The following is a 23,714-nucleotide window of genomic DNA, read 5'->3' on the forward strand; positions in this document are numbered from 1 at the left end:
ACCATTCAAATCTTCCATAATATACAAACATAGAATTACATGAACAAATTAGGTGTAAAATGAATAAGGTGATAGGTGATGAATCTATGAGCTTTGCTATTATGCATGGGGACCTACGAGTCCTTTTTAAATTATTACATCAGCTGTACGACCATACTATTCTTTTCCCTACACCACTCCTGATTTTTACACTACACAAACATCATATTTCTCACAATAATTCTATATCTTATATCCCATTATTCCACTACACTACTCATCACTTGCCTATATTATCCTCCCTCACTTCTTTTCTCCATTTAACTTGTGTTTTTCATGGCCTTCTCGTATATTCCTTTTCTTCTTCTGGCCATTTATATTCATGCCTTGGCTACTCTAAGCAATGCTGGTGGTCATCACATTAGGCCGCCTTCTCCGGGATACCGGCCCAGCTCTAAATTCAGGTCTATGAGCTTTTATAAAGGTTATAGAAACCTCTGGGGTCCTAATCATCAGAGGCTCGATAACAAAGCTCTCACCATTTGGCTCGATAGAACCTCGGGTATGTGATCCAATTCACGTCTTTCTCTGATACCTCAAGGTTTTAGAAGAGTTGGTCACTTAATATCAGACTGTGCATAATGTGTGTGAATTAAGTTAAGTATGATCGGTGTTAATGGGTTTTTTACATGCAGGGAGTGGATTCAAGTCTGTGAGGCCTTTTCGATCAGGCTATTTTGGTGCCTCGATCAAACTCCAACCCGGGTATACTGCAGGGGTGATTACAGCGTTCTATGTGAGCACTTCAACCTACCGCATAAGTATGTGTTTACGATTATAAGCTGATTAATTATGTGTTATATGTGTGCAGCTTTCAAACAGTGAAGCGCACCCGGGGTACCATGATGAGGTGGACATTGAGTTTCTGGGGACAACATTTGGGAAACCTTATACACTGCAAACAAATGTATATATCAGAGGAAGTGGAGATGGTAAAATTATAGGAAGGGAGATGAAGTTTCATCTCTGGTTTAATCCTACCAAACGATTTCATCATTATGCAATCTTGTGGTCTCCAAAGGAAATCATGTAAGGATACTTCAGTTAAGTTGATTGTAGTTTATATCTATTTAGTAAAATAACCAAATAATTACAAATGGAAGTGCAATTGTCTAGATTTAGTCAGACATGTTAATTTTTAGGATTCTATTTGGTGAACAGCCTGAAGTTGCAAAAAGTGGGTCTTCATTATGTACAACATGTATTAAGGGAGAAGTTTAATAAATATTGTGCAGATTTCTAGTTGATGATATCCCAATCAGGAGATATCAAAGAAAGAGTGTGGCTACATTCCCACTAAGGCCAATGTGGGTTTATGGGTCCATATGGGATGCTTCTTCATGGGCAACAGAGGATGGGAAATACAAAGCCAACTATCAGTACCAACCATTTGTGGGAAAGTTTACAAATTTCAAGGCAAGTGGTTGCACTGCCTATTCTCCGCGGTGGTGCCGCCCCGTTTCCGCCTCTCCGTGGCAGTCCGGGGGCTTAAGCAGCCAGCAGAACATGGCCATGCATTGGGTACAGAGTCACTACTTGGTTTATGACTATTGTAGGGACAACAAAAGAGACCATTCCAAAACACCAGAATGTTGGGGTTAGTATACTTCCACAAATGGAATTACCATGTGCCCAAGGCCTAAGTTACTGGAGGAACAAAAATTTCTTCTAAGAAAATTATAAGTAGATTTGTTTGGTACTACTTTGTTAATGTTTTTCGATTTATACTCGTGGTATGTTGTTGTACAATAGGTAGAATACACTGAATATGAGAAGTAGGTGAAGTTATGGGGGATTAGATCTAAGGGCAAAGGCCTGATTTGAGTGAATGCATTTATTTCTTACATCACAATAATGTCAAAAAAGTAAAAGAGTTCTCATTATTTCTGGAACACAACAGCAAGTACTACTCCGTCTGCCATTTGCTTGTTTAGCTTGCTATCATTATTTGTCATCTTTTATAATTTTAAACTTCTCTTCATCTTCCTTTATTAGTTAGCATGATATGTATTGCCGACAAATCCCAGCAAACAGTTTAAAAAAATAAATGTATAACTAAAATCCGGAAGTAACTTGATCTAGCTAAGGTTTTAAATACTTAAATAGTAACATGCACCGAACTGGTTCTTAAATGTCAAGGCCACAAGCATATACATCCAATATACTACAGTTACAGTATATTACTATAACCCCTCAACAAAAGATGTGAAACTACAAGGCTGCGTATTTTTTGTAACACAATAAAGCAGGCAATTTCCTCCCAAAACATCCATCTACAATTTTCTTTCAAATCCTAATTTTGGTTTTGTGAGTCGTCTTTTATAAAAATAATTGATATTCCAACCTTGGTAACTGCCCCAAAGTTATTATTGTATATTATAGACTAAAATCCATAATCTTGACACAAATAAGTACTATTGAGATTGCCATTGAATTTGAAATCTAGAATGCTGATAATTTTGCCATCAAATACAAACTCTACATATTTCACCATATATATAATTACATCTGAAACCTAATGACTAATCTTTGTAAATCTAACAAATTAACCACATAAATGGGAGGCTATATACCTCCACTCAATAAGAAACAAGACTGTAAAGCAGGACTGCATCTGTCACTCGAAACTGACCTGCAACACAGCAAAATCATTTACTGCCAAGTGCTAATCAAAGTGAATTAATTTCTATTCAATGGCAATAGCCAATACATGTAACAAAAAAATATAAAAAATCTCCTAAACCATATTTTATATAATAATATAGTAATTTAGCATATAAAAAATTAACCAAACAAATTCAGAGATTGCATACTAGAACATCTATGTATCTAAAAGCATTAAACTCAGGTGTCGGTACTAATCAACAGTGTACTAGTTGTGGAAATTTAACTACATTACGTAATACTATTCATGATTTGTTCAGGATACTAGCAAAATATTTGTATGGAATTTAGTGATTATCCAGATAACCTCTGTAGGTCAAATTAGAAAAGGATAATATAAAAAATAGTAACAAAAAATAACTACCAAGGAAGCATATGCCAAACATCAGATCTTAAGAACACAAATGAAGCACTGTAGTAATTATCCAGTATGGTATCTAAAAATAAGATTTTATCATGTTAAGCACCTATACACCTAGGATTTGATAGCATCTGTTTAAATTATTACTACCCAGAATAGCAGTACATCTTATCTTTATATTATTCTTGTACTTGAAGCCAACAATTCTTCTTATATGCGTGTTTTATTTGCAAAATTACTCCTAGATTAGGATTTTTTGCTTCAAATTTACATTATGTTAATCCCAGACTACACGTTAAATTGTCTCAGAGACTAAACTTTATAGCTTTTGGTTTAACTCTATACATTCTGCAGTATTCATTGTCCCATCAACTCATCAAGAGCCAACCAAATACACACCCATAATAAATAAAAATAAAAATTGAGAGAGCCCCCAATCCCTCCCACCATAGTTGATGTTAGAAAAGGTAGAGTTGGGGTACAGAATTACTTATATGCAAACATCTATACATGTAGATAGGAGTAATTTAACTTAAAATGCATGTAGTAGCACTGTATAATGAAAAACAAGAATAAAAAAATTGTGTTTTGCCAGAGATAGAGAAAACATTCATCCAAGTAAATGTAAAAGAGATAACATATAATTAAGCTTGGTTACCTATTTTTCTCATGAGAGCTTGAGAGAGTATAGTTTCAATATATCGTCACATAAACAGCCGAGTATACTAGAATTGCTGCCATGTGTAAACTTCACATCACGGACAGGAAACTTTTGAGGGGTAAGATGCTGAACAGTAAGTAATGATGGCAGCAATTGCAGCGTTATTTCACCTCTAGCCTCATCCCCAGACACAAATAATGGTGCGTCATTGTTGCGTATGTCAACTATTGCAGATTTTGGCAGCCTGATATCATTTACATTGGCACATGTAGATCCGAGTTTCTGAAAACATTGACTACTTGTTCTTTTGTATGAAACATGAGAGCCCACAACAGAGTTTCCCATAGCATTAGTGGAAGGTGTAGGAACAGCTTGGGATGCAGATTCCTTGTTAAGCATGTTTACTTTTGGACGATATGATGCTACAATGTTACTATTGCTAGAAGAACATGCAAGAGATACACAAACTCCCTCATTATCTGATCCCGGGATCAAAAATGGCCTGCAGTGCGAATTGGAGGATTGTCATATATTTATTTGTTCCTCCAACAATCAATCTAAAGGCATTTACAATTTTGTTTTTAAAACAGTTTGGTCAGATTTTTTGTAATGATTCATGCACAATGACTTCCACCCTCTTAGTTGCTAAATAGAATACTAGTAAAAGCAGCAAATAAGATATATTTATGGGTTGTTTGCAACTCCAGATTCCAAACAGTAGCCAGAGGAAAGCAAATATTTTGATTATTTTGCTTACATTTTCATATGTGCCTAGATTCCTTCCGTGAATGAAACTGATACAGGTCATGAATAGGGGGTAGAATGCAAACAAATGACAGATTGTGGTAGAAACCATCACACAATATTAGGTCAGGACTCTCTCAAACGGGCAGAACTGCATTTTCATATCATCAATATATTCAACTCTTAGTATAATGCAATATAGACCCCTAGTTCTTACAAACAACTCCTAATAAGAACCAGTAACAATTTTTTTATAAAGAGAGGACAGCGTAGTACATAAATGAACCTTTTATAAGCAAAAGAAATTAAATTAATTAAGCTAATTATATTACCAGAACCAGCAAAAGCCTTCTCCAAAAAATTGGGGTAGTTTAAAGTGAACCACAAAATATAACTCAAGGGCCAAGGCACATTATATAATCAAAATATAATTAACAACAATGGACCTACTGGCTGATTATGTGTCAGTAACCCTGATCAGCCAGAGAAATATGTTTTGGCCCGATCACGTAAAAGAATGAACCGGATGAGAGGAAAAAACGCGATGTTATGTATATTTCAGCCATTGTGGTTTCAAATGATCTGTCAGTCCAATATGGTTATGACATGGCAACATAAGATGCACAGATGCGCAGACCTGCGTGTGTGTGCTCACAACCATAATAAGTATCCTTACATGTATGTGAGAGAAAAAGAGTGTGCATGCGTATGCGTCAGCGTATCAGATCTCAAATAATACGGGTCAGTGTATGTCTGTATGTGTGCAAAAGGAAGAAGCATAACAAATTCCATACAAAATAATCAAAAACATGTCAGAAACAAGTGTGTTTGCTTCCAAGTTCATTAATCCTAATATCTAATACTATAAATATGGGCAGAAAAAAAGAGTGGCCCAATCCTCAACTTCATACACCAAGTGAAACATAGGAGGGGAAAAAAATACCTTTCATCAACACCTCCAAAGTTCCACTCGCAAGCGCCAATTGAAGATGCAGTTAGAATTGTTCTCACACCAGAAGGCGAGGGTGACTCAGGTGAAACCGAATATAAACTATGAATCGGGTTGCATGTTATCCCGGCTAAGCATTTTACAGGTTCCCGAGTTTGGCGCATATCAAACACCAAAAGCATGCCATTCTGCGAGGTGTTTATGAAATACTAATCAATTTCAAGATATATCCAGTATAGACCTTAAGATAACCAAACTTTATATGACCTGTAATCCAGCATATGCATAATTCGAACAGCTGATATCCCATGAACATGACCAAGCAGCAGCCTAGAAATACAATGGCAACAGATACATAATATGATTCCCGGGAAACTTGAAAAACTGAGGACACATATGCTATGAACTTTGTCAGCTTAGCACTAGGTAATTGCCTAATGGGCTAACACCTCACACTATAAATTTGTTTGGTTACGTCCTTCCAGCAATCAGAGGCTTAGAGCAAGTGCACGGAATCAGATTCAACCTCTGGCCTATGGCTCCAAAGTCCAAAGGCTATAAACTATACCTATTTACATTCTACCACCTAATAGAACAAGTTGATATAATATTTCTTGTTAAAACTAAGTTATTCTCTCTTTTGCTCAACCTACATTTTGAACTGATAATGCGTGCAATGAATCCAATGATACTTCAGCAATTTTGCAATCATGCTAAGAAAGCAGTAAGACCGCAAAAAGTGATCTACTAAATACAAAGGATAGTTCAATATTCTCTTTCCTATTTAAGGAAATTAACATCTAGCAGACTAGCACTAAATAATGATTAAATTTTATACAAGCTAAGACAGAAAAATGAAAGGCTGAAATTTTTACCGGCAAATCATAGGTAAGAACTGTGGTGTTGCTTTGAGAACTGAAAATAAATATCACGTAATAATTAATAATGAGAACAGTCATTGACTCATTGTAGAGAGAACCACAAAAAGTTTCAGAAAAAAATTTTGAAACAAGCACAAGCAAACCTAATAATTGACAGCTTTTTCCCTAGTGAGGCAACCAGTAACAATCTGTCACGGGGAGAGAATCGCAAGTCTCTAACAGCCTTTGTGTTTGAAGGAAGTTGCATATCCAATCTATCATGCGGAGCTACCAAACTTATCTGCAAATCAAAGACGCACAAAATTTCAGAATATATCTCAATATGCAATATTCTTGCCAACTTCACATTCCCGTCTCTAATTAAGAGTTTACTTTAGTAAGTCCAAACAGTCCCCCCATTCCAGTGAGCCTTCGAGCAATAAGCAAAACTTGACCAGAAGCATCCACATCAAATACGCGAGCACCTTCAATATTGAACTCTTTCTGCACAAATTACACTATTAAGTCAATAAGAGTAGATAAAAAATTGAAAATTTCGTAGAAATGTCTATACCCCATATATAACAAATGACAAATAATATATTTAAGACTATAAAGCCATAGAATCTTTAGTTAGACCTATTTTGCGTGATTAACTATAATTCCATATATATCATGTTAAAAAAATGGAACAAATATTGTTGTAGCATATCTACCAAATGGATGTTCCAGTTTTTCTATCATAAAAGAACTTCACTTCTACCATAGTGAGGTCAACCCAAGAATTAATCTGTACTCGATCTCTTAGGAATAAAATCAAGAATACTGATAGGAGCTGATATATGCTGATAAAAGGAATGTGAGGAGTACTAGACAATATGACCTAAATCAGATTATTGACACTCTTGCAACACAACCTTAGGTAGTATTCGAGAGACCACCCACTCTCCACTCACACAGTTCACTCTTAATTCTTCCTGCCCTTCAACATACCAATGGCTTTCCTATTTATAACCCCCAACATCAAACCATAGTCCCTAAATTAAAGCTGAAATATTCCACCAATCACTCCCTTTCAAATCCGAACTGATGCACAGTCAATCATTCAGATTTTTTAAGTCATTAAATAATTAATGTGTAACTAATTAAATAATTAATGTGCTTATTATGTTTCCTGAAAAATACAAACTCAGCCACAATATATTAAGAAAGTGGAAGCAATTGAGAAATCATTCCATAACCTTTGTAGAACAAAAGAGGGTAAAATAATGAACCTGCAATTCAAAGCTGTTGGAACATCCTGTCTTCCTAAATTGTCCTGTGAGCCATGAATAATAATAATTCTCAGTAATTTACTCATCTTAAACATATTGCTAAATAAAGTTTACACTCAATACGAAACCATATATCAAATGTACCTGTACAAGAACTCCTTGGAAAATCACTGCTAGCAGTGACTGATCCTGCTGTCCTCTCGGAATGTTCTAACATGCCCTCCAAATACCTTGCTCTCTGAGAAACCACAAGTTGTTTCAACAGAAACCAAAAAAAAAAGTGTGAGATAGCAAGTGGTCCCAGATGGAGGGAGGGAGGAGAAAGTGAGAGGAAGGAGGAGATCATATTAAACATGCCTCTTTGAGTTGTTGCACCTGCAGATATAATTCAGCTTCTCTCTTTTTCCCTTCATCTTCTCTCTTTACACATTCCGCATGCTGTATATAATGACATAATAGGTATTAGCATATATGCACAATTTTCTCTAACATTGAGAAAACTGCATTTGGACAATTTCGTGCAATGAGATAACCAGTAATTTAATGAATAAAATCCATGCGATGTGGACTTTAATAAGGATGAAATGATATTCATCATATTCACGGTAATTTCAAAGCTGGTGGTTGGGTTGGGGGACAAATCACATGTAGAGCACTCAGTTTACCATCCTTTATTCCATTATGGGTCTGGAAACAAGTTTCCCACGCAATGACTGGTCACCAGGGACAGAGCCAGACCTCAATCTCGACGGGGGCCAACTCATATAATAATAAAACATATTTGATACATAAATAAAAAAAATATAAAGTAACTTACATATAATATCAATCAAAACAGCACCCTACATTCTCTAAAATTCAGAAATTCATCTATTATATAAAGTAATCCAGTCTTACCTTTGTGTCAAGAGATGCACATTTAGCTTCAAGTTTTTGAACTTTCTGCAAAGAGGTAACCATTTCATATTTAAATTTCATGTATTTTTTATCTCATAAGCATCCCAAGAAACTGATACACGACCTTTTGTAGTTCTTCATCAACAACAACAATCCGGGATGCATAAAGTAATCTAACATCCTTCAGACTGCAACTTCTCTTGCATTGAGGACACTAGGCAATAGAATGTCAAAAACACATCAGAAGTTGATATATATGCATCTGTAGTGCACTTTACTAAACGTCTAAACATACTAAAAATACAATGAAATACCTTCCTTGAACTTTGACGTTGTCGAATCCATTTCTGTATGCAAGACAAACCATAAATATGTCCACAAGGAAGACAACTGCAGTCATTCAACCACATAAACATGGAAGCTATAATATCAGGGAAATGCAACCTAAACTAGAGGGATGAATATAAGAATGTCATTCAACACAGATGATCTTAACAGATAGTAGAAGATTAACTTGTGTTACATATATGTATCATCCGACAGTCCGAAGAAAAAAATTAAAAAACAGTTGTATTATATAGTACTAGCAAGTATCCCATGCCAAGCACTGTCCAACTGATGTAAGTAACAAATAGACTTTAATTGATTAACATGAAATATCCACTACCCAAGCGATAACTTGTATGGTTTGCAATAATGCAATGCATTAAAAAAATATACAACAATAGTTTGGTGTAAAAACCCTATAATTACTTAAAGTCACTCTCTGCTTCAGCATTCCACTGTCGTAATAACCAACTAAACAGTTAATTTTAGAACCCACATACCAAATAAGTCATATTACATTTCACTTTTTAACTATATTCTCAGATGATAATAAGATAAATGAGTCACAAATTAAGACAAATGCTAAAGACTTACTAGACATGGCTTTGTCAAAATCATAATTGTGGACGAAGGCGTAGTTGTCACTTAAACTGTGTTCCCCACAAACAAATGAAACGCTTCTAAAAGTACGGCGTTATGATTAAATGAAAATAACTACACTACATAACAATCATGAGACCATCAAGGTTCAACACACACAACACGTCTATAACTAATGCTCAACATAATTACACAACATAATAGTTTTATTAGATAGTGATATTTCATCAGTCCTTCACTACCTAAACCTTAAGTACATTGCAGAATTTCGGTGCAAAACTGTTAAGTAAACCTTACTCGTTTATCTTCAATTAAACGGCAAATGTTCATTGTTCGAAAACTTCAACATAAAATGACTAAGGTTCAGCACAATTAACCTAGAACTAAACCGGACTCTATACAAATAATGTAGATAAGTAAACTCGAGAATGCGGAATAAACGAATCCGAAAGCACTAACCAGACTTGATGAACACCTTCAGAAGTCCAAGGCTCCATACAAATTGGGCAACACAATCCATCAATTTCATTATTATCTTTGCTCATTAACTCCTCAATGCCGCTACCATCATCATCAATACTCAACGGTGTCGTTTTGTTCTTCACAATAGCCGCAGTCGAAACTGCCTCATCGTCTTCTTCATCATCATCATCATCATCTTCGTCATCTTCATATTCATCGTCATCGTCTTCCTCTTCGTCTAGGTCCATAACATCTTCTACAACAACAACATCTTCGTCTTCTACATCATCGTATATATAGAAAGCAGGATTCACATCTGACATCGCTCATCAAATTATATCTTCGTGTTGAATTCACCCCTCTTTTAACCCTAGTCTCTGTGTTTTTTATCCCAATTTTTACAAACCAAAGTGAAGTTCGGTTAATAATTAAAAGTAATCTTTACTACACTATTAAAGCCGAAACATTAAAAGTTTGGTGGATCCGTATCTAGTTGAATTATGGGCTTTTTATGTAATCAATTATTCGAATTATGGGTTTTTTATATAATCAATTATTCTTTTTAACTAAAACTATTTTCTTTTCTATATTCATTAAAAGTTTGGTTAGTCGATAATCAATTATTCTTTTTAACTAAAACTATTATCTTTTCAATATTCATTAAAAGTTTGGTTGGTCGGTACTTGGGCCGAATTATGGACTTTTTATATAATCAATTATTAAAAGTTTGGTCGGTCGGTAATTGGGACGAATTATGAGCTTTTTATATAATCAATTATCTTTTTTAACTAAAATTATTATCTTTTTTATATTTTCTAACTAAAAAATTCAAAATTTTAAAAATAACATTGGACAACATAGCAACCATCCTCTTTAACAAAAACACGTTATCTTTTTCAGATTTCTAACTAAAAAACCGAATTCTAATAAAGGTGAGACATTTAAAGTTTGGTCGATCGGTACTTGGGCCGAATTATGAGCCTTTTTATATAATCAATTATCTTTTTTAACTAAAATAATTATCTTTTTCATATTTTCTAACTAAGAAACTCAAAATTCTAAAAATAATATTATACAACATAGCAACTACCTTTTTTAACTAAAACACGTTATTTTTTTTCCAGATATTTAACTAAAAAACCAATTTTCTAAAAAATAACACATGCAACATACATGTAAAAAAAAATATCATTATAATACATACTATACTGTTAAAGTCGGAAATCAGAAGTTTGATCGGTCGGTATTGGGCCTAAATACGTGCCTATCTATATAACTAATTATTCTTTTTAACTAAAATATATTATCTAATTTATGTTTTATACTGAAAAAGCTCAATCTTCTAAAATAATATCAAACAACATAGTAATTATCTTTTTAACTAAAACACGCTATATCTTTTAGATTTTCAAACTAAAAAAACCAATATTCTACAATTAACACGGGTGACCAGTGTTGTAATAAGCAAGAATCAGATTTAATCGGTAAAGACACCGAACAAGGATTAAACGAGGATTAATTTTATTGACCGGAGATTAATAGAATGATTAATAGAATAATCAGATATTTAATCAGTTCGGCGAGCTACGGAATTAGGATTAATCGATGATTAATCTTTATTAAACACCGAGTTTTAGAACAGAGCGGGCGACATATTATTATATATAATTAATAATAAACCGGTGATACTTTTACACTAAAATACATTAGCATTATTTTTAAATACTCTAATGGTCTTAGTTTAAAAGTAATATTATAAATCGGTACTATACTGTATATTATTATACTATTAAAGCTCGGTCGAGTTTGGTGATCCGGTTGATATTCGACCCACATATCTCCTTAATTTATAACATGTTTTGATATACTTTTCATTATCTATTAAATCAAAACATTAAAAATTAGGTTAATATGATGTGTCGATATTTGGGTTTACGTGTCTCTTTAACTTATAATATGTTCTATATTAAATTATTAATTTTTAACATTTTCATTAAAATATAAATGTCCGAACTAATTTATAATTAGTCATTTGACGAACCTAACTATTAAGAATTCATTCTGTAAAAAAAAAAAAATTATTATAAATTTATTCAGCTGTTAAATGAAAATTTTATCTAACCACATTATTCTATCATAATTTTATTTTCACAATAAACTTAGTTAAATTTAAATATATACGGTAAAATAACAAATACTATACCCGCCCGTGCTTTGCACGGGTTATAAGCAAGTGATATAAATTGGAAAAGGATAGAAATATTGTGGCCTTTGGGATTTAGGAGTTTGGATACGAATCGGTATCATGGTCAATTGGCCCATGATATTATCATGATTTGGCCCATGATATTATCATGATATGACTCGATTCGAGTTAGTAATATTAGCGATTTTGTGATTATATTAAACAAATTCAAATCAATAAAAATGAACGAAGTTATATATTGTATTTATAATAATAATATAAGATGTTTATCAAAAATACTTTTCTATAATATTTTTTATTTTACTATTTTCTAGAAATAATTATGAAAATGTTCCAACTGGATGCAACTTTTGTATCTTTGTAAAAGAATATATTTATAATCAAAATCAATTAAGTATAGCTAAATAGATTAAATCACATAAACTAAAACTTACACGCAGAATAAATCTAGCATAAATGTCTCATGAAAATATCTACAAACTATAATTTTATTATCAGCCTCAATCGATTCATTTGATACGAATAGCATGCATATATATAGTACTGCATATGTGTGGAACAACAAAATTAGAATATATAATTATATAATTATATACAACCAGCATCTCCAACAGGAGGTGCCAATGTCATGTGGCATGATATGGACTTGCACTCTCATTGGAGATGTTGGAATGCTATTGGGGTGTCAAGGGGGATGGCTTTGGGATACCAAAAGTTGGCAACTCATAAAGTAAGGTGCCAACTTCATTTGTGATCCCAATAATATATTAAATATAGATTTGTGGTCTCAATAATACATAAAATATTATTTCTCTATTAATAAAGTCGGCATCTTTGAGTGCCAACCATTGGAGTGTATTTTGAAAGAAAGGTGCTAAAAATGATTTGAAAGAGTGTGAATATAAAATATAATATTTTGAGTGCTGTGTCAAAATTGGCACCCCTTGAAGGGTGCCAACCATTGGAGATGCTCTAAGAGTATCTCAAATGGGAGGTGCCAAAAGGGGTGCTAATGTCATGTGGCATGACATGGACCGGCACTTCCGTTGGCATCTTTATTGGAGATGTTGGAGTGCTATTGGGATGACAAGTGAGTTGGCTTTGGCATGCCAAAAGCTGGCAACCGATAAAGTAGGGTGCCAAACTTCATTTGTAGTCTCAATAATACATAAAATATAGATTTGTGGTCGCAGTAATACATATATTTTATAGATTTGTGGTCCCAATAATACATAAAATATTATTTCTCTATTAATAAAGTTGGCATCTTGAAGTGCCAACGATTGGAGTGTATTTTAAAAGAAGGGTGTTAAAAATAATTTGAAAGAGTGTGAATATAAAATATAATATTTTGAGTGATGTGTGAAAATTGGCACCCCTCGAAGGGTGCCAACCATTGGAGATGCTCTAAGTCTCGTATGTTTCGTAGAAACACAAGCTGCTTCTGACCTTTTCTACTCTTTACCCGTTTGTGTAAATAAGAAGCAGAAGCACTTTTAAGAAAGTGAGAATATTAGCTTTTTTCTCATAGCTTCTGCATTATTCCCAAACAATTTATTGTTAATTTATTTACTTCTCAATTCTACTCCAGTGTAAGCAAGAAGTCACTTCTCTTCAGTTAACCCAAACGGCCCCATAAAAACATAAGGAGAGATCGAGAAAAGACTGTTCTGGTTTGTTTCTAATAGATTTATATGTTTATTTTGATTTTTTGGTTATTTTTGTGATACTAATATTTAGAATAGAGGTGGCAATATGGTCGCAAAACCATTAAACCAATGCAAACCAAATCAAAATTATGGATTTGGATCCATTTGAAATCACATTTAGAAAAATGAATTTGGTTTTGTTTCCAGTCTCACATTTCTCACAAAATATGGATCTAACCACATTTGGACTCGCTTTTAAGATTTAACTCTCCACACACTATTATGTTTTTTTTATTTTCTTTTTCTCTTTTTCATGATCTTACTTGGAGAAGCCAAGAGTTTGAACCACTACATCAACTCACACATTCACACTACATCAACTCACACACACTATTGTTATATGAGTGTATTAAGTTTTGTTCATTATATAATACTTATATTTACTTACTAAGCTAGTTATTCATAATTCAAACTAAAATCATAACCACATTTATTAATATATGGTTTGAAAATGGTTTTGGTTCATTTCTCCAAACTAAATCCATTTTATAAGAATTAAAACCAAACCAAAATCATATTTTGTCACCTCTAATTTAGAAATATTAAAAGAAGCTCTAAAAAATGGAAAGAAACCTTCTAAGTTTGAAATGTAGATGTTTCCAGTTTTCGATCAGAATCGCTAGAATCAAAGTGCTCCTCGACTCTATTCATGAATTTAGACTTTAGTAGACATGTGGTGGCCGGAGGTGGTTCATTCTTTAAAGATGGCCTGTACAATAAAAACATGAAAATAGTCCATCTGACAAGTGACAAGTAACAATCGTCGGCAACTAACTCTGTGGCGATGTTTATTACTATTAGAGTACCATGAAGGCATGAACATATGAACAAGAACAACCGCAAAAACAGCATCTGGTTGTAGAACGACCACCAATGACATCATAGGAGATTCTGTTAGTATATATATTTATTATACAGTTCTTCTCATTACTTCACATAATTTAATATTTCATTTTTATACGTACTTGTTTTCGAACAAAAAATTAAATAGTATAATTTCATTTATTAGAATAATGTCATTTGAGTGTATTAATTTTTGTTCATATAATTGGTCTAGTTTAATTTGATTTAAATTAGAAAAAATTATTTCTCTCATTCTATATAAAAAATTTAGGAATTTGAGTCGGTAAAATTTATGTGAAAATATTATGGCATAAAAAATTTTGTGCGTGTATAAATTTATTGTATTGATCTATTACAATGATACTCTATTACTTTATACCACCAATGGTAAAAGATACTCATAACTATTAAATTAGAATTTAATTAAAGTTTATTTATTACAAGTTAATTGAACAAAACTATTAAATTATATAAAATTTGTATATTTCTTTATTTTAATAATGTAATAATCCCGTATAATTGTTAGTTAAACAATTATCTAACAATTTTATTCATATTAACTTTAAAAATTTCAATGCTCTTTTATACATTATACTGAAAATAGAATGTTCTATATAATAATACTTAAATTTTAAAGATCCATTCATTCATTCATTTGATATATGTATATATACACGCTCTATTCCTGTCATTGTTTAAATATAATTTTGACACAGAGATTAAGAAAAAGGGTGAAGTAGTAGACTTTTGATAAAGAGAGATAACAAAGTAAAATTAGCGTGAAAACGGAAAGTATTAGAATGGGATTGATGCATTATTTTTGATAAATTTTGAAGTGTTAAAATTGGATGAGACATTAAAAAAATTCTAAAAAAATAGTGGGACAGTTGCTGACTGTCTTACTTTAAGTTCCCATCACTATGGCTATTTATGATTTTATTATAAATCATTATCAGGAATTCTAATAAACTCTCAATGAACTTGTTACATCTCTGGATTTACTTCCGTTAACTTGATTTCATTAACTCATTCTAGTCATGATGATGCATCTACTTCTGGCATTATATGCATGTCAATATCAAAGCTACAATATCCATGATCCATCTTCTTTCCATTCATGGTTCACAAGTTGCAACTTATACTATTTTATTTAGTTGTAAATTTTTCCATAAATTTACATATTATTTGTCTCAAAATAAAAATATACAACTTATTTAATAATAATCACAATAATATGTAATGTGAAGTATAATTTAACTAAACATATAAAAAGTACAAATTTAATGTACGAAATAATGTTAACAAGGAATTGACAAGTCAAAGAGTTGTCCCATGCAAGAAATGTCCCATGCATGATTAAACCAATAAGCTTCGATTTCACCCCAATTTCATTTTCCTAACAAATAAATGTGATGTAAAATTAGAGCTTAATCCCCACTCTACTCACCACCATACCATAGATCAAAAGCTATTGTAAAACATCCCCACAACATGTCATATTTAAAGCTTCTTAATTATGTAGCTGCCCTCGTACTCTTTTTTTTTTTTTTTGTTTTTCTTTCTTAATAAAATTTCTAGCTATATCTGCATGTTCACTACTTTACATATAAGATCTGCATATATGAAGACTTCCGCAGAACTGAGGTCTTGTTTCAACATGACTTCTGGATTCCTAATTCTCAGTTTGCTGCTCATCATCTTACACGTGATGACTGTTGTCACAGCTCAAGATGGTAATGCCTTCATCGTATGCATTGGGTTTGATTTACTGTTCATACAATGCTTCATTTGTTAATCCGATAACCTAGCATAGCTCTGGTTGTGTTGAATGCATGTGAAGACTAATGCATGAATATATCTGTCTCATATGTTTTCAGGTTTACGAGGACCAACTTGTCGAACTTGCGGAGGTAATTAAATTTTGATCCCGGGTTTTCCCTTTTTACATTTATATAAAAAAATAATGCCACTTATCCTAAATTTTAAAATGACTGTACCTCACAGGTAACTAGGTTTAATTGGTTGATTAATGTGAATATCAACGGATACATCACATGCAAATGAATTTGGAAATACCTTTTTGGATGCCTAGTATTTTTTAATAAAAATTGATATTCCTGAAATTGATAAATCTTACTAATTTTATCAAAGATTTAAAAACCTAATCGAATAAGAGTCGCGTTATACTTACAAAATTGGGTGCGTATAAAATGACATGACAATTGAATTATATATTTTAATTAATGTTATTTATGTTAACACATGAACTTATTTCAATCAAAATATAACGTATATAATTTTCGTGAAAAATTTTACAACCAATTTTGTGCATGAAGCCTATTCCTAGTAACAAACATAGGATACTTGCAAAGTTGTTGCAAAGTCGTTCGAACTTTATGTTAGCAAGTACGTTCTTAAGAACTTCTTTTTTCATTGTCTAGACACTTTGAGAAACTTAATCAAAAGGTTAGAACTTAGAAGTGGGCTTGCTTCGAAACTTTGAAATCGCATTTTGACATTTTCAAATTTATTTATTTAAAACAAACATATAGTTGTATCAAAATAGGTTTGATTCATAATTATAAACTTGATTGATATACCATGTAATTTGTTAGTGCTTCTTCTATATAGTATGATTATCATACCATGTCATTCTTGAAAATTGCGCATGCCAGATTCAAGATATATAAATCAAAAACTTGCACAAATGGTTTAGGTTAAATTCATTTTATGCACGCATGTTAGTAAGTTGAGCGAGAGTGTAGTTGAGGTATATATGCAGGCACAAAGAGTGAGTTTGATTATTCAAAGACCAGCGGGAAGGGACCAGCATTTTGGGGAACGCTGAAGACTGAATGGGCTACTTGCGGGACCGGAAAGTTGCAGTCGCCGGTGGATTTGACGGTGAACGGAGTCGTCGACGTGGTTCCCCAGTTAGAGACCGTCACAAGGCGCTACAAACCTTGCACTAATACAATGCTCACTAATAAGGGCACTAGTATTGAGGTACTACTTGTTACTCGCTCCATCCCATTTTATGCACGTGAACATAGATGTTCCGAAAAGAATGAACCTTCCGCTTGTAACAATTGTTTAAGATATACTGCACTTTTTTAACATCTACTATCTCATTCTCTGTGGTTGAAATTGAAGTCAAGCATTGTATGTGTTAATGTATAATGAAAAAAGAATACAGTATTTATACTGAGCGGTTCGATTACTGATGCAGCTTGAGTGGGTTGATGGTGGAGGTATCTTTATCAAGGGCAAAGAATACAACCTCACCAATACTCACTGGCACTCACCTTCCGAGCACACTCTTAATGGCAACAGGTTCACTGTCCTACAAATTCGAACCAAGTTCTTCTCTAATTTATTCGTGTTGATAATTTATCTCTCGTTTATAGATTTGACTTGGAACTGCATGCTGTGCATGCCGATGATGAACAGCCTCAGAACTTTGCCGTGATATCTATTCTCTACAAAATTGGTCACTCACCAGACCCATTCCTCGCGAAGGTATGCTGATGAACCAAGTAATATGACATTATATAGTCTAAAATTCTTATATAGATTTTTTTTTTATTCAGCCAAGCCTCTGCATTTGTTTAATTTTTACCTTACATTAATCATTTGGTTATTTGATTTCAGTTAGAGAGAAATATATCAGCATTTATTGCCGATGAAAGTGTTAAAGAGATCGAGAGGGGAGTATTGGATCCAACTGATATCGGGATTTCTGGGAGAGAATTTTATAGGTATCAAGGTTCACTCACCACCCCTCCCTGTACTGAAAGGGTGGTTTGGACAGTTGAAGAACAGGTACATATTTAAGTGGTATTCATATTCTGTTAATTCTTATCAAGACCGAAAAATGTGTAAAATTAAGATTTTACTGAATTCGTGTTGTCACAGATAAAAACTGTCTCTGCGGATCAAGTTGAATTGCTACAGGAAGCTGTTGATGATGTAATACTTCTGATCTCCCTCCCCCCTTCTCTCTGAATAACCATAAAAATATGAAATCATGACCAATTTGTGAATTAAAAAGATCATTTTAGCATCTGCATAAAGTTTATGTGTCTGTCAATTTAAGGTCAGTACTGAGTGTGTGAAATTTATCACTTTTGAAATCACCTAAATCATCATCTTCTCTTACATATACACTGTATGATTTTTACGGAGAAATATTGTATACTATTGAGGTTGTTGGTATCTTATTTGGTTGCAGAATTCAGAGATGAATGCCAGACCACTGCAGCAACTCAATGGGCGTGACGTCCGCCTCTATGTTGATCATTCTACTTGATAAATCAACTTGTTGTCTTCCCAGTACCCACAAATAACTACCGAGGTTTCATTAAAGCAACTCTCAGTAGTGTTATTGTTTCCATTCATTTATGATCTGCTGTGTTGGTTTTGTTTGTACTGGGCCTTGTTTTGTTTAAAATTCAAACTATATCAGCTTCAATGCCTCAACTTGTGAATTAATTAGTTAATTTGATTTGAAATTTTTTTCTTGAAAGTTAATAGCCTTTGTCCTACTATAATATTTTTTATGCTTGCTTATATGCTTGTGTTCTGTTAATCACATTTATATTTTATAATCAAACTTTGTTGTGTTTATCTTCAGGCATATAATATGTAATTAAAAACTGATGGCATGACAATTAGACTAGGGTAATGCATAGATAAGTAAGATCAGACAACTAAAATTAGTTGATATGGTAGGGAAGTGATCTTGGAGGAGTGAGTTGGAGTAAGAAGAAGGCTGCTACTCCGGACCTCTGAGTCTCTGATGAGCAAGATCTTACATGACACATCGTAATTACAACTTCCGCCCTGTCCTGATGATGATCCCATTTTCTTCGTTTTGAACAAGATCCCTCTTACGTTATTATATACTGAATACAATTCTCTTATGCTCTACAAAGAAATTTTTGTTGAATTGTATCTTTAACACCCACAGATAAAACCAAAAGGTTAAAATGTCCTTCAGCGTCACTTCTCCTCAAATTTTTGTTGAATTGTATCTTGGAGGAATGTAAGTTTATTCCATGTAACATTTGCTGGATACTTGTAGTTGGCTCTGTAATCTCTCACTGTTCTAATAGAGAAATGAAAGAACGTTTGTGTAATTTGAACTATTTTAAGGAGCTGTTTTATCTATTTACTTCAATCGGAATGCAAGGGTGGTAGATAATTGAAGGAGAATGTAGCAATGCAATAATTTATCTACTTGTTTGAAGTGAAAAGTATAGTCCTTGCATTAGTTCCGGGAGTGATGAGTGAATAGTGTGACAAGAATAGCCTAGTTTCCGCAGTAATGTGTGCATGGTGTGAGCAGAATGTGAATAGATATGAAATCGCCATTATTGAAATTAGGCATAATGAAGTTTTGAAGAGAAAACAATCGGATTCATTGACTTGTTTATCACAGAGGAGCGTGTTGGTGAAAGCAATGAGTCGCTTGTCTTAGGTTCTGAAGCTGAAGTGCATTCATCATCTGCAGCTGCTGTTTTCTATCACAAGAACTTCCCATCACTTTCATATTGCTCACTAATCATTAGTTACTATAGGCGAATTATGATTAGATTAAAAAAACACGAAGGTATGTTTCCTTGCATCAATAGTGCACCACATATGTCTCAGAAGAATTATGAAGTGCAGAAGTAAAAGCAGTTTTTCATCAAAACATGCTTCTGGGAGTACATCATTTGTAGGTTGTAACCAGTAACTTAAAAAAATTCTGAAAACTTCCGCAGCTGAATCAATTCCAAGAAATAATTTTTATTAAAAAAAAAAAAAAAGGAACTTCTGGTATAAAAAAATTTAAGGGTGTGACATATACTGCAACTCCAACTAACAGTTGCACTCTCATGTACATTGTGCTATGATGAATGTTAAAAAAAATCTAACAAATTAAAGCCAATGATGATGATTCAGTATCGTATGAGTGGGTCCTGCATCCGCAGCAATGTGATGTATATTTTGTTTCTAATCAGCCAAGAGGCAGCTCTGGCTGAGAGATATGGATAATGTGGTGATGGTATGCAGGTCACGCATAATTTGCAGCTCTTGATAGCTTTTTGCAGCTCCCTAAACAAACTAAAGAAGTGGACAAGCAAAGCACCAACTTTATTATGTAATTAGCCTAACAAAGTTGACAGACTTTGCTTTCTTTTCAAGGAGGTGCTCAATATGCCAGCCAAATTTGCTCAGCTTTCATACAACTCTAGTTCTTTCCCATAAGATACTCCCATTTCTATCCTCTTCTTACTTCTTTAAATTCCCCACCCCCTGCGCTATTTTCAATCAGCGATCTCTCTCTCCCCCTCCCCCTCCCTCTCTCCCTCTCTCCCTCTCTCTCCCTATCCCTCCCTCTCTCTCTAAGGAAAGATATGGGATTATTAAGGATCTTTTTGAGTTTTCTTCTTGCGGCAGTAGCTTTGTTCAGAGCTCACAGCCAGCCTATGGTTCCTGCTCTCAATATCTTCGGAGACTCTGTTGTTGATGCTGGGAACAACAATAACCGCTTAAGCCTTGTCAAGGCCAACTTTCCTCCTTATGGAAGAGACTTCATCGACCACAAGGCCTCAGGAAGATTCTGCAACGGGATGCTGGCCATCGACTACACAGGTAACATACATATCATAATAAATTCCCAAATCTAAATCAATGCCATCAGTTTGCACCTGATTTCAGTATGATGCTTCACTCTTCAGCTAACTTATTCACTACATATTAATTTGGACAGCTGAATACCTTGGCTTCACTTCGTACCCGCCAGCATACCTTAGTGATGATGCCAAAGGAAGGAACATCCTCACTGGTGCCAACTTCGCGTCAGCTGCCTGTGGTTACTACAACATGACATCCTTGGCATACGTAATTGAATTTCACTATAATTTAGTTATGAGACTTGATCATTAATACACAGCGGTTGTCTTATGAGCTTAACACTATCAAATTCTTGGCAGCTAGCTATTTCATTGCCACAGCAGATAGAATATTACAGGGCTTGGCAAAACAAGGTTGTAGGAATGGTGGGAAGAGCAAGAGCCAATGAAATATTTTCTGGTGCAGTCCAGCTTTTGAGTGCAGGAAGCAGTGACTTCATTCAGAACTACTACATCAATCTCCCTCTCCGAGGAGCCTATTCAATTGATCGCTTCTCAGACATGTTACTCAAATCTTTCACCAACTTTGTTGAGGTCTGCTGTTGCACACACCATAAGTGCTTATTACTACTAAATGAATTAACAATTCTGAATTTTTAAGATAATAAACTGAAAATATCTTTTTCTATAATTTTACTGTCACAGAAACTCTATGGGCTAGGAGCAAGAAGGATTGGTGTCACAACCCTACCGCCAATGGGTTGCTTGCCAGCGGCCATCTCATTATTTGGTAGAGGTAGCAATCAATGTGTACCTAGGCTAAACGCAGATTCTGTGATGTTCAACAACAAGCTAAACACTACTGCGGAAAAATTGCTGAATCAGTATCAAGGTCTCAAACTTGTTGTCTTCGATATCTACACACCCCTTCTGGAACTGGTCATGAAGCCAAGTGATAACGGTAATGTGCCTAAATTTCGAAGCATGGGTAAAAATCCTCATAATAATCCAAAAAGAAACTCTAGCCTAAAACTTTTAAACGTTCTGATTCTAATGGCTTTAGACCTCGTTGTCCTCTTGTTACCAAGTGAAGAGCGATATCCACTAGGCTACCTATTTGTAACAGAGTTTTAATATATTTTTTGCTAAGGGGATTGACACGAGTGTCGGATTTAAAATTGCATTTTTTCAGGTTTCGCGGAATCGAGGAGGGCCTGCTGTGGGACTGGGACAATAGAAACATCTCTGCTTTGCAATTCGATGTCTGTGGGAACATGCAGCAATGCCTCACAGTATGTGTTCTGGGACAGTTTTCATCCGACTCAACAGGCCAACGAGTATTTGGCTCAGTCTATGCTTGTAAAGGGCTTCGACCTCATCTCCTAGAGCATAACACTTCATGCATTTCAAGCAACTATGTATTATAGATGTCGAACACTGTTTAAAACGCTTTACTTGTGTGTGAGCTAGCTTCCATAAGAATTATCAGTTTACAGCTTCCTGGCTGAGAGAAGAGGGTTCATAAAGGGCTTTGTATGTTGTGTTCCTTGTATAAATAAAATATGATATAAAATAATGATCACTTTTTACCTGGTTTCTTTAATACATACGGAATCACATATACAAAGAAATCGAAAGCTGTACGTCCATGTTATCCCAATAAGACTGCAAATCTCGTGTATCTGAACCAAAACCAAGGTCAACCAACAAAGGGTGAAGAACATTCATGCTAATCACTAATCAACTAAAATTATTTTCTATTCAAAAAAAAAACTAAAATTATTTAAAATTTTCAGCAAATCACCGAATTGAAATTCACAGATTATCAAATTATATAATTAAATAAAAAATAAAAAAATAATCATATCAAATAAATAAATAAATAAACAAATAAATTATATAATAATGTGAAATAAATAATAAAATATAAAATTAAATTAAAACTTCAAATTTTAAATAATATTATTAAATCTGATAACATATAATATATGTATATAATATTTATTTATGATAAACGAAGACGACGTGAGATGATTCTAGAATCAGGCAACATTATTTTAATATTAAAAGAAAATTATCAATTCATCAAAATTCTCATTCACATTTTTGACAATACTAAACTAAAATTATTAAAATTTGATTGCTTCATTAAACTCCGTTCTCGATGATATACTCTTATATAAATTTTATATATTTTTATTGTGATGTTTTTTTTAGATGTATAGAAAATTGAAACTAATATATAATATTATCTCGAGTTTTTTCTAATAAATTTTATTAAAAAATTAGGGGAAAAGATATTATTTACAACAACTATAAATTTTGAGTTATTTAAATAATAATAGAACTTAATCATTGATACATAAGGAAATTATAATCATAGACCGCGATACACAAATTCAACCTCAAACATGTTATTAAAATTAAATTTACATGAATATTCTTGTGGGGCAAATATTATTAGGCAAATTATATAAATATTAATAATAAATGTTAAA

At 33.4% G+C, this 23,714-nt stretch overlaps 4 protein-coding genes across 6 annotated transcripts; 3 read left to right on the plus strand and 1 right to left on the minus strand.

Moving 5' to 3' along the window:
- The first annotated feature begins 242 nt into the window (after positions 1-242).
- Positions 243-1,922, plus strand: LOC108211917 (probable xyloglucan endotransglucosylase/hydrolase protein 32). Its single transcript, XM_017383636.2, has 4 exons — positions 243-541; positions 675-775; positions 851-1,068; positions 1,275-1,922. Exons 1-4 carry the CDS (start codon positions 316-318, stop codon positions 1,639-1,641), a joined length of 912 nt encoding a protein of 303 aa, XP_017239125.1. The 5' UTR covers positions 243-315; the 3' UTR covers positions 1,642-1,922.
- Positions 1,923-2,437: 515 nt separating this feature from the next.
- On the minus strand, positions 2,438-10,256 carry LOC108210798 (uncharacterized). Of its 2 annotated transcripts, none has more exons than XM_017382213.2 (14): positions 9,836-10,256; positions 8,764-8,839; positions 8,574-8,663; positions 8,450-8,494; positions 7,910-7,990; positions 7,697-7,790; positions 7,553-7,596; positions 6,672-6,782; positions 6,443-6,579; positions 6,294-6,333; positions 5,686-5,748; positions 5,413-5,606; positions 3,723-4,227; positions 2,438-2,671 (listed from the first exon to the last, which is right to left on the minus strand). In XM_017382213.2, exons 1-13 carry the CDS (start codon positions 10,159-10,161, stop codon positions 3,732-3,734), a joined length of 1,797 nt encoding a protein of 598 aa, XP_017237702.1. In that variant the 5' UTR covers positions 10,162-10,256; the 3' UTR covers positions 2,438-2,671; positions 3,723-3,731. The 2 variants fall into 2 exon arrangements, with proteins under 2 accessions (XP_017237702.1, XP_063946536.1); XM_064090466.1 differs by having other exon boundaries at positions 7,520-7,596.
- Positions 10,257-16,154: 5,898 nt separating this feature from the next.
- Positions 16,155-19,415, plus strand: LOC108214019 (alpha carbonic anhydrase 7). Of its 2 annotated transcripts, XM_017385796.2 has the most exons (9): positions 16,155-16,329; positions 16,474-16,506; positions 17,379-17,602; positions 17,826-17,929; positions 18,004-18,115; positions 18,248-18,418; positions 18,512-18,565; positions 18,828-18,950; positions 19,328-19,415. In XM_017385796.2, exons 1-8 carry the CDS (start codon positions 16,185-16,187, stop codon positions 18,903-18,905), a joined length of 921 nt encoding a protein of 306 aa, XP_017241285.1. In that variant the 5' UTR covers positions 16,155-16,184; the 3' UTR covers positions 18,906-18,950; positions 19,328-19,415. The 2 variants fall into 2 exon arrangements, with proteins under 2 accessions (XP_017241285.1, XP_017241284.1); XM_017385795.2 differs by lacking the exon at positions 19,328-19,415 and having other exon boundaries at positions 18,828-19,121.
- Positions 19,416-20,839: 1,424 nt separating this feature from the next.
- On the plus strand, positions 20,840-22,805 carry LOC108213126 (GDSL esterase/lipase At5g03810). The gene is made up of 5 exons (XM_017384865.2): positions 20,840-21,235; positions 21,354-21,484; positions 21,577-21,810; positions 21,922-22,177; positions 22,409-22,805. Exons 1-5 carry the CDS (start codon positions 20,998-21,000, stop codon positions 22,600-22,602), a joined length of 1,053 nt encoding a protein of 350 aa, XP_017240354.1. The 5' UTR covers positions 20,840-20,997; the 3' UTR covers positions 22,603-22,805.
- The last annotated feature ends 909 nt before the right edge of the window (positions 22,806-23,714 follow it).

Source organism: Daucus carota, chromosome 3 (genome assembly GCF_001625215.2).
Source record: "Daucus carota subsp. sativus chromosome 3, DH1 v3.0, whole genome shotgun sequence".
Taxonomy (NCBI): Eukaryota; Viridiplantae; Streptophyta; class Magnoliopsida; order Apiales; family Apiaceae; genus Daucus; species Daucus carota.

Excerpts from the sequence above, each read along its gene's own strand:
- LOC108211917 (XM_017383636.2), top strand. The coding sequence starts at position 316 with ATGGCCTTCTCGTATATTCCTTTTCTTCTTCTGGCCATTTATATTCAT. Across the intron at positions 542-674 it reads TTGGCTCGATAGAACCTCGG|GGAGTGGATTCAAGTCTGTG; the intron begins GTATGTGATCCA and ends TTTTACATGCAG. Across the intron at positions 776-850 it reads GGGTGATTACAGCGTTCTAT|CTTTCAAACAGTGAAGCGCA; the intron begins GTGAGCACTTCA and ends ATATGTGTGCAG.
- LOC108210798 (XM_064090466.1), bottom strand. The coding sequence starts at position 10,161 with ATGTCAGATGTGAATCCTGCTTTCTATATATACGATGATGTAGAAGAC. Across the intron at positions 8,840-9,835 it reads GAAGGTGTTCATCAAGTCTG|TTGTCTTCCTTGTGGACATA; the intron begins GTTAGTGCTTTC and ends GAATGACTGCAG. Across the intron at positions 8,495-8,573 it reads TTGATGAAGAACTACAAAAG|AAAGTTCAAAAACTTGAAGC; the intron begins GTCGTGTATCAG and ends ACCTCTTTGCAG.
- LOC108214019 (XM_017385796.2), top strand. The coding sequence starts at position 16,185 with ATGTTCACTACTTTACATATAAGATCTGCATATATGAAGACTTCCGCA. Across the intron at positions 18,116-18,247 it reads CAGACCCATTCCTCGCGAAG|TTAGAGAGAAATATATCAGC; the intron begins GTATGCTGATGA and ends ATTTGATTTCAG. Across the intron at positions 18,419-18,511 it reads TTTGGACAGTTGAAGAACAG|ATAAAAACTGTCTCTGCGGA; the intron begins GTACATATTTAA and ends GTGTTGTCACAG.
- LOC108213126 (XM_017384865.2), top strand. The coding sequence starts at position 20,998 with ATGGGATTATTAAGGATCTTTTTGAGTTTTCTTCTTGCGGCAGTAGCT. Across the intron at positions 21,236-21,353 it reads GCTGGCCATCGACTACACAG|CTGAATACCTTGGCTTCACT; the intron begins GTAACATACATA and ends TAATTTGGACAG. Across the intron at positions 21,811-21,921 it reads CTTTCACCAACTTTGTTGAG|AAACTCTATGGGCTAGGAGC; the intron begins GTCTGCTGTTGC and ends TTACTGTCACAG.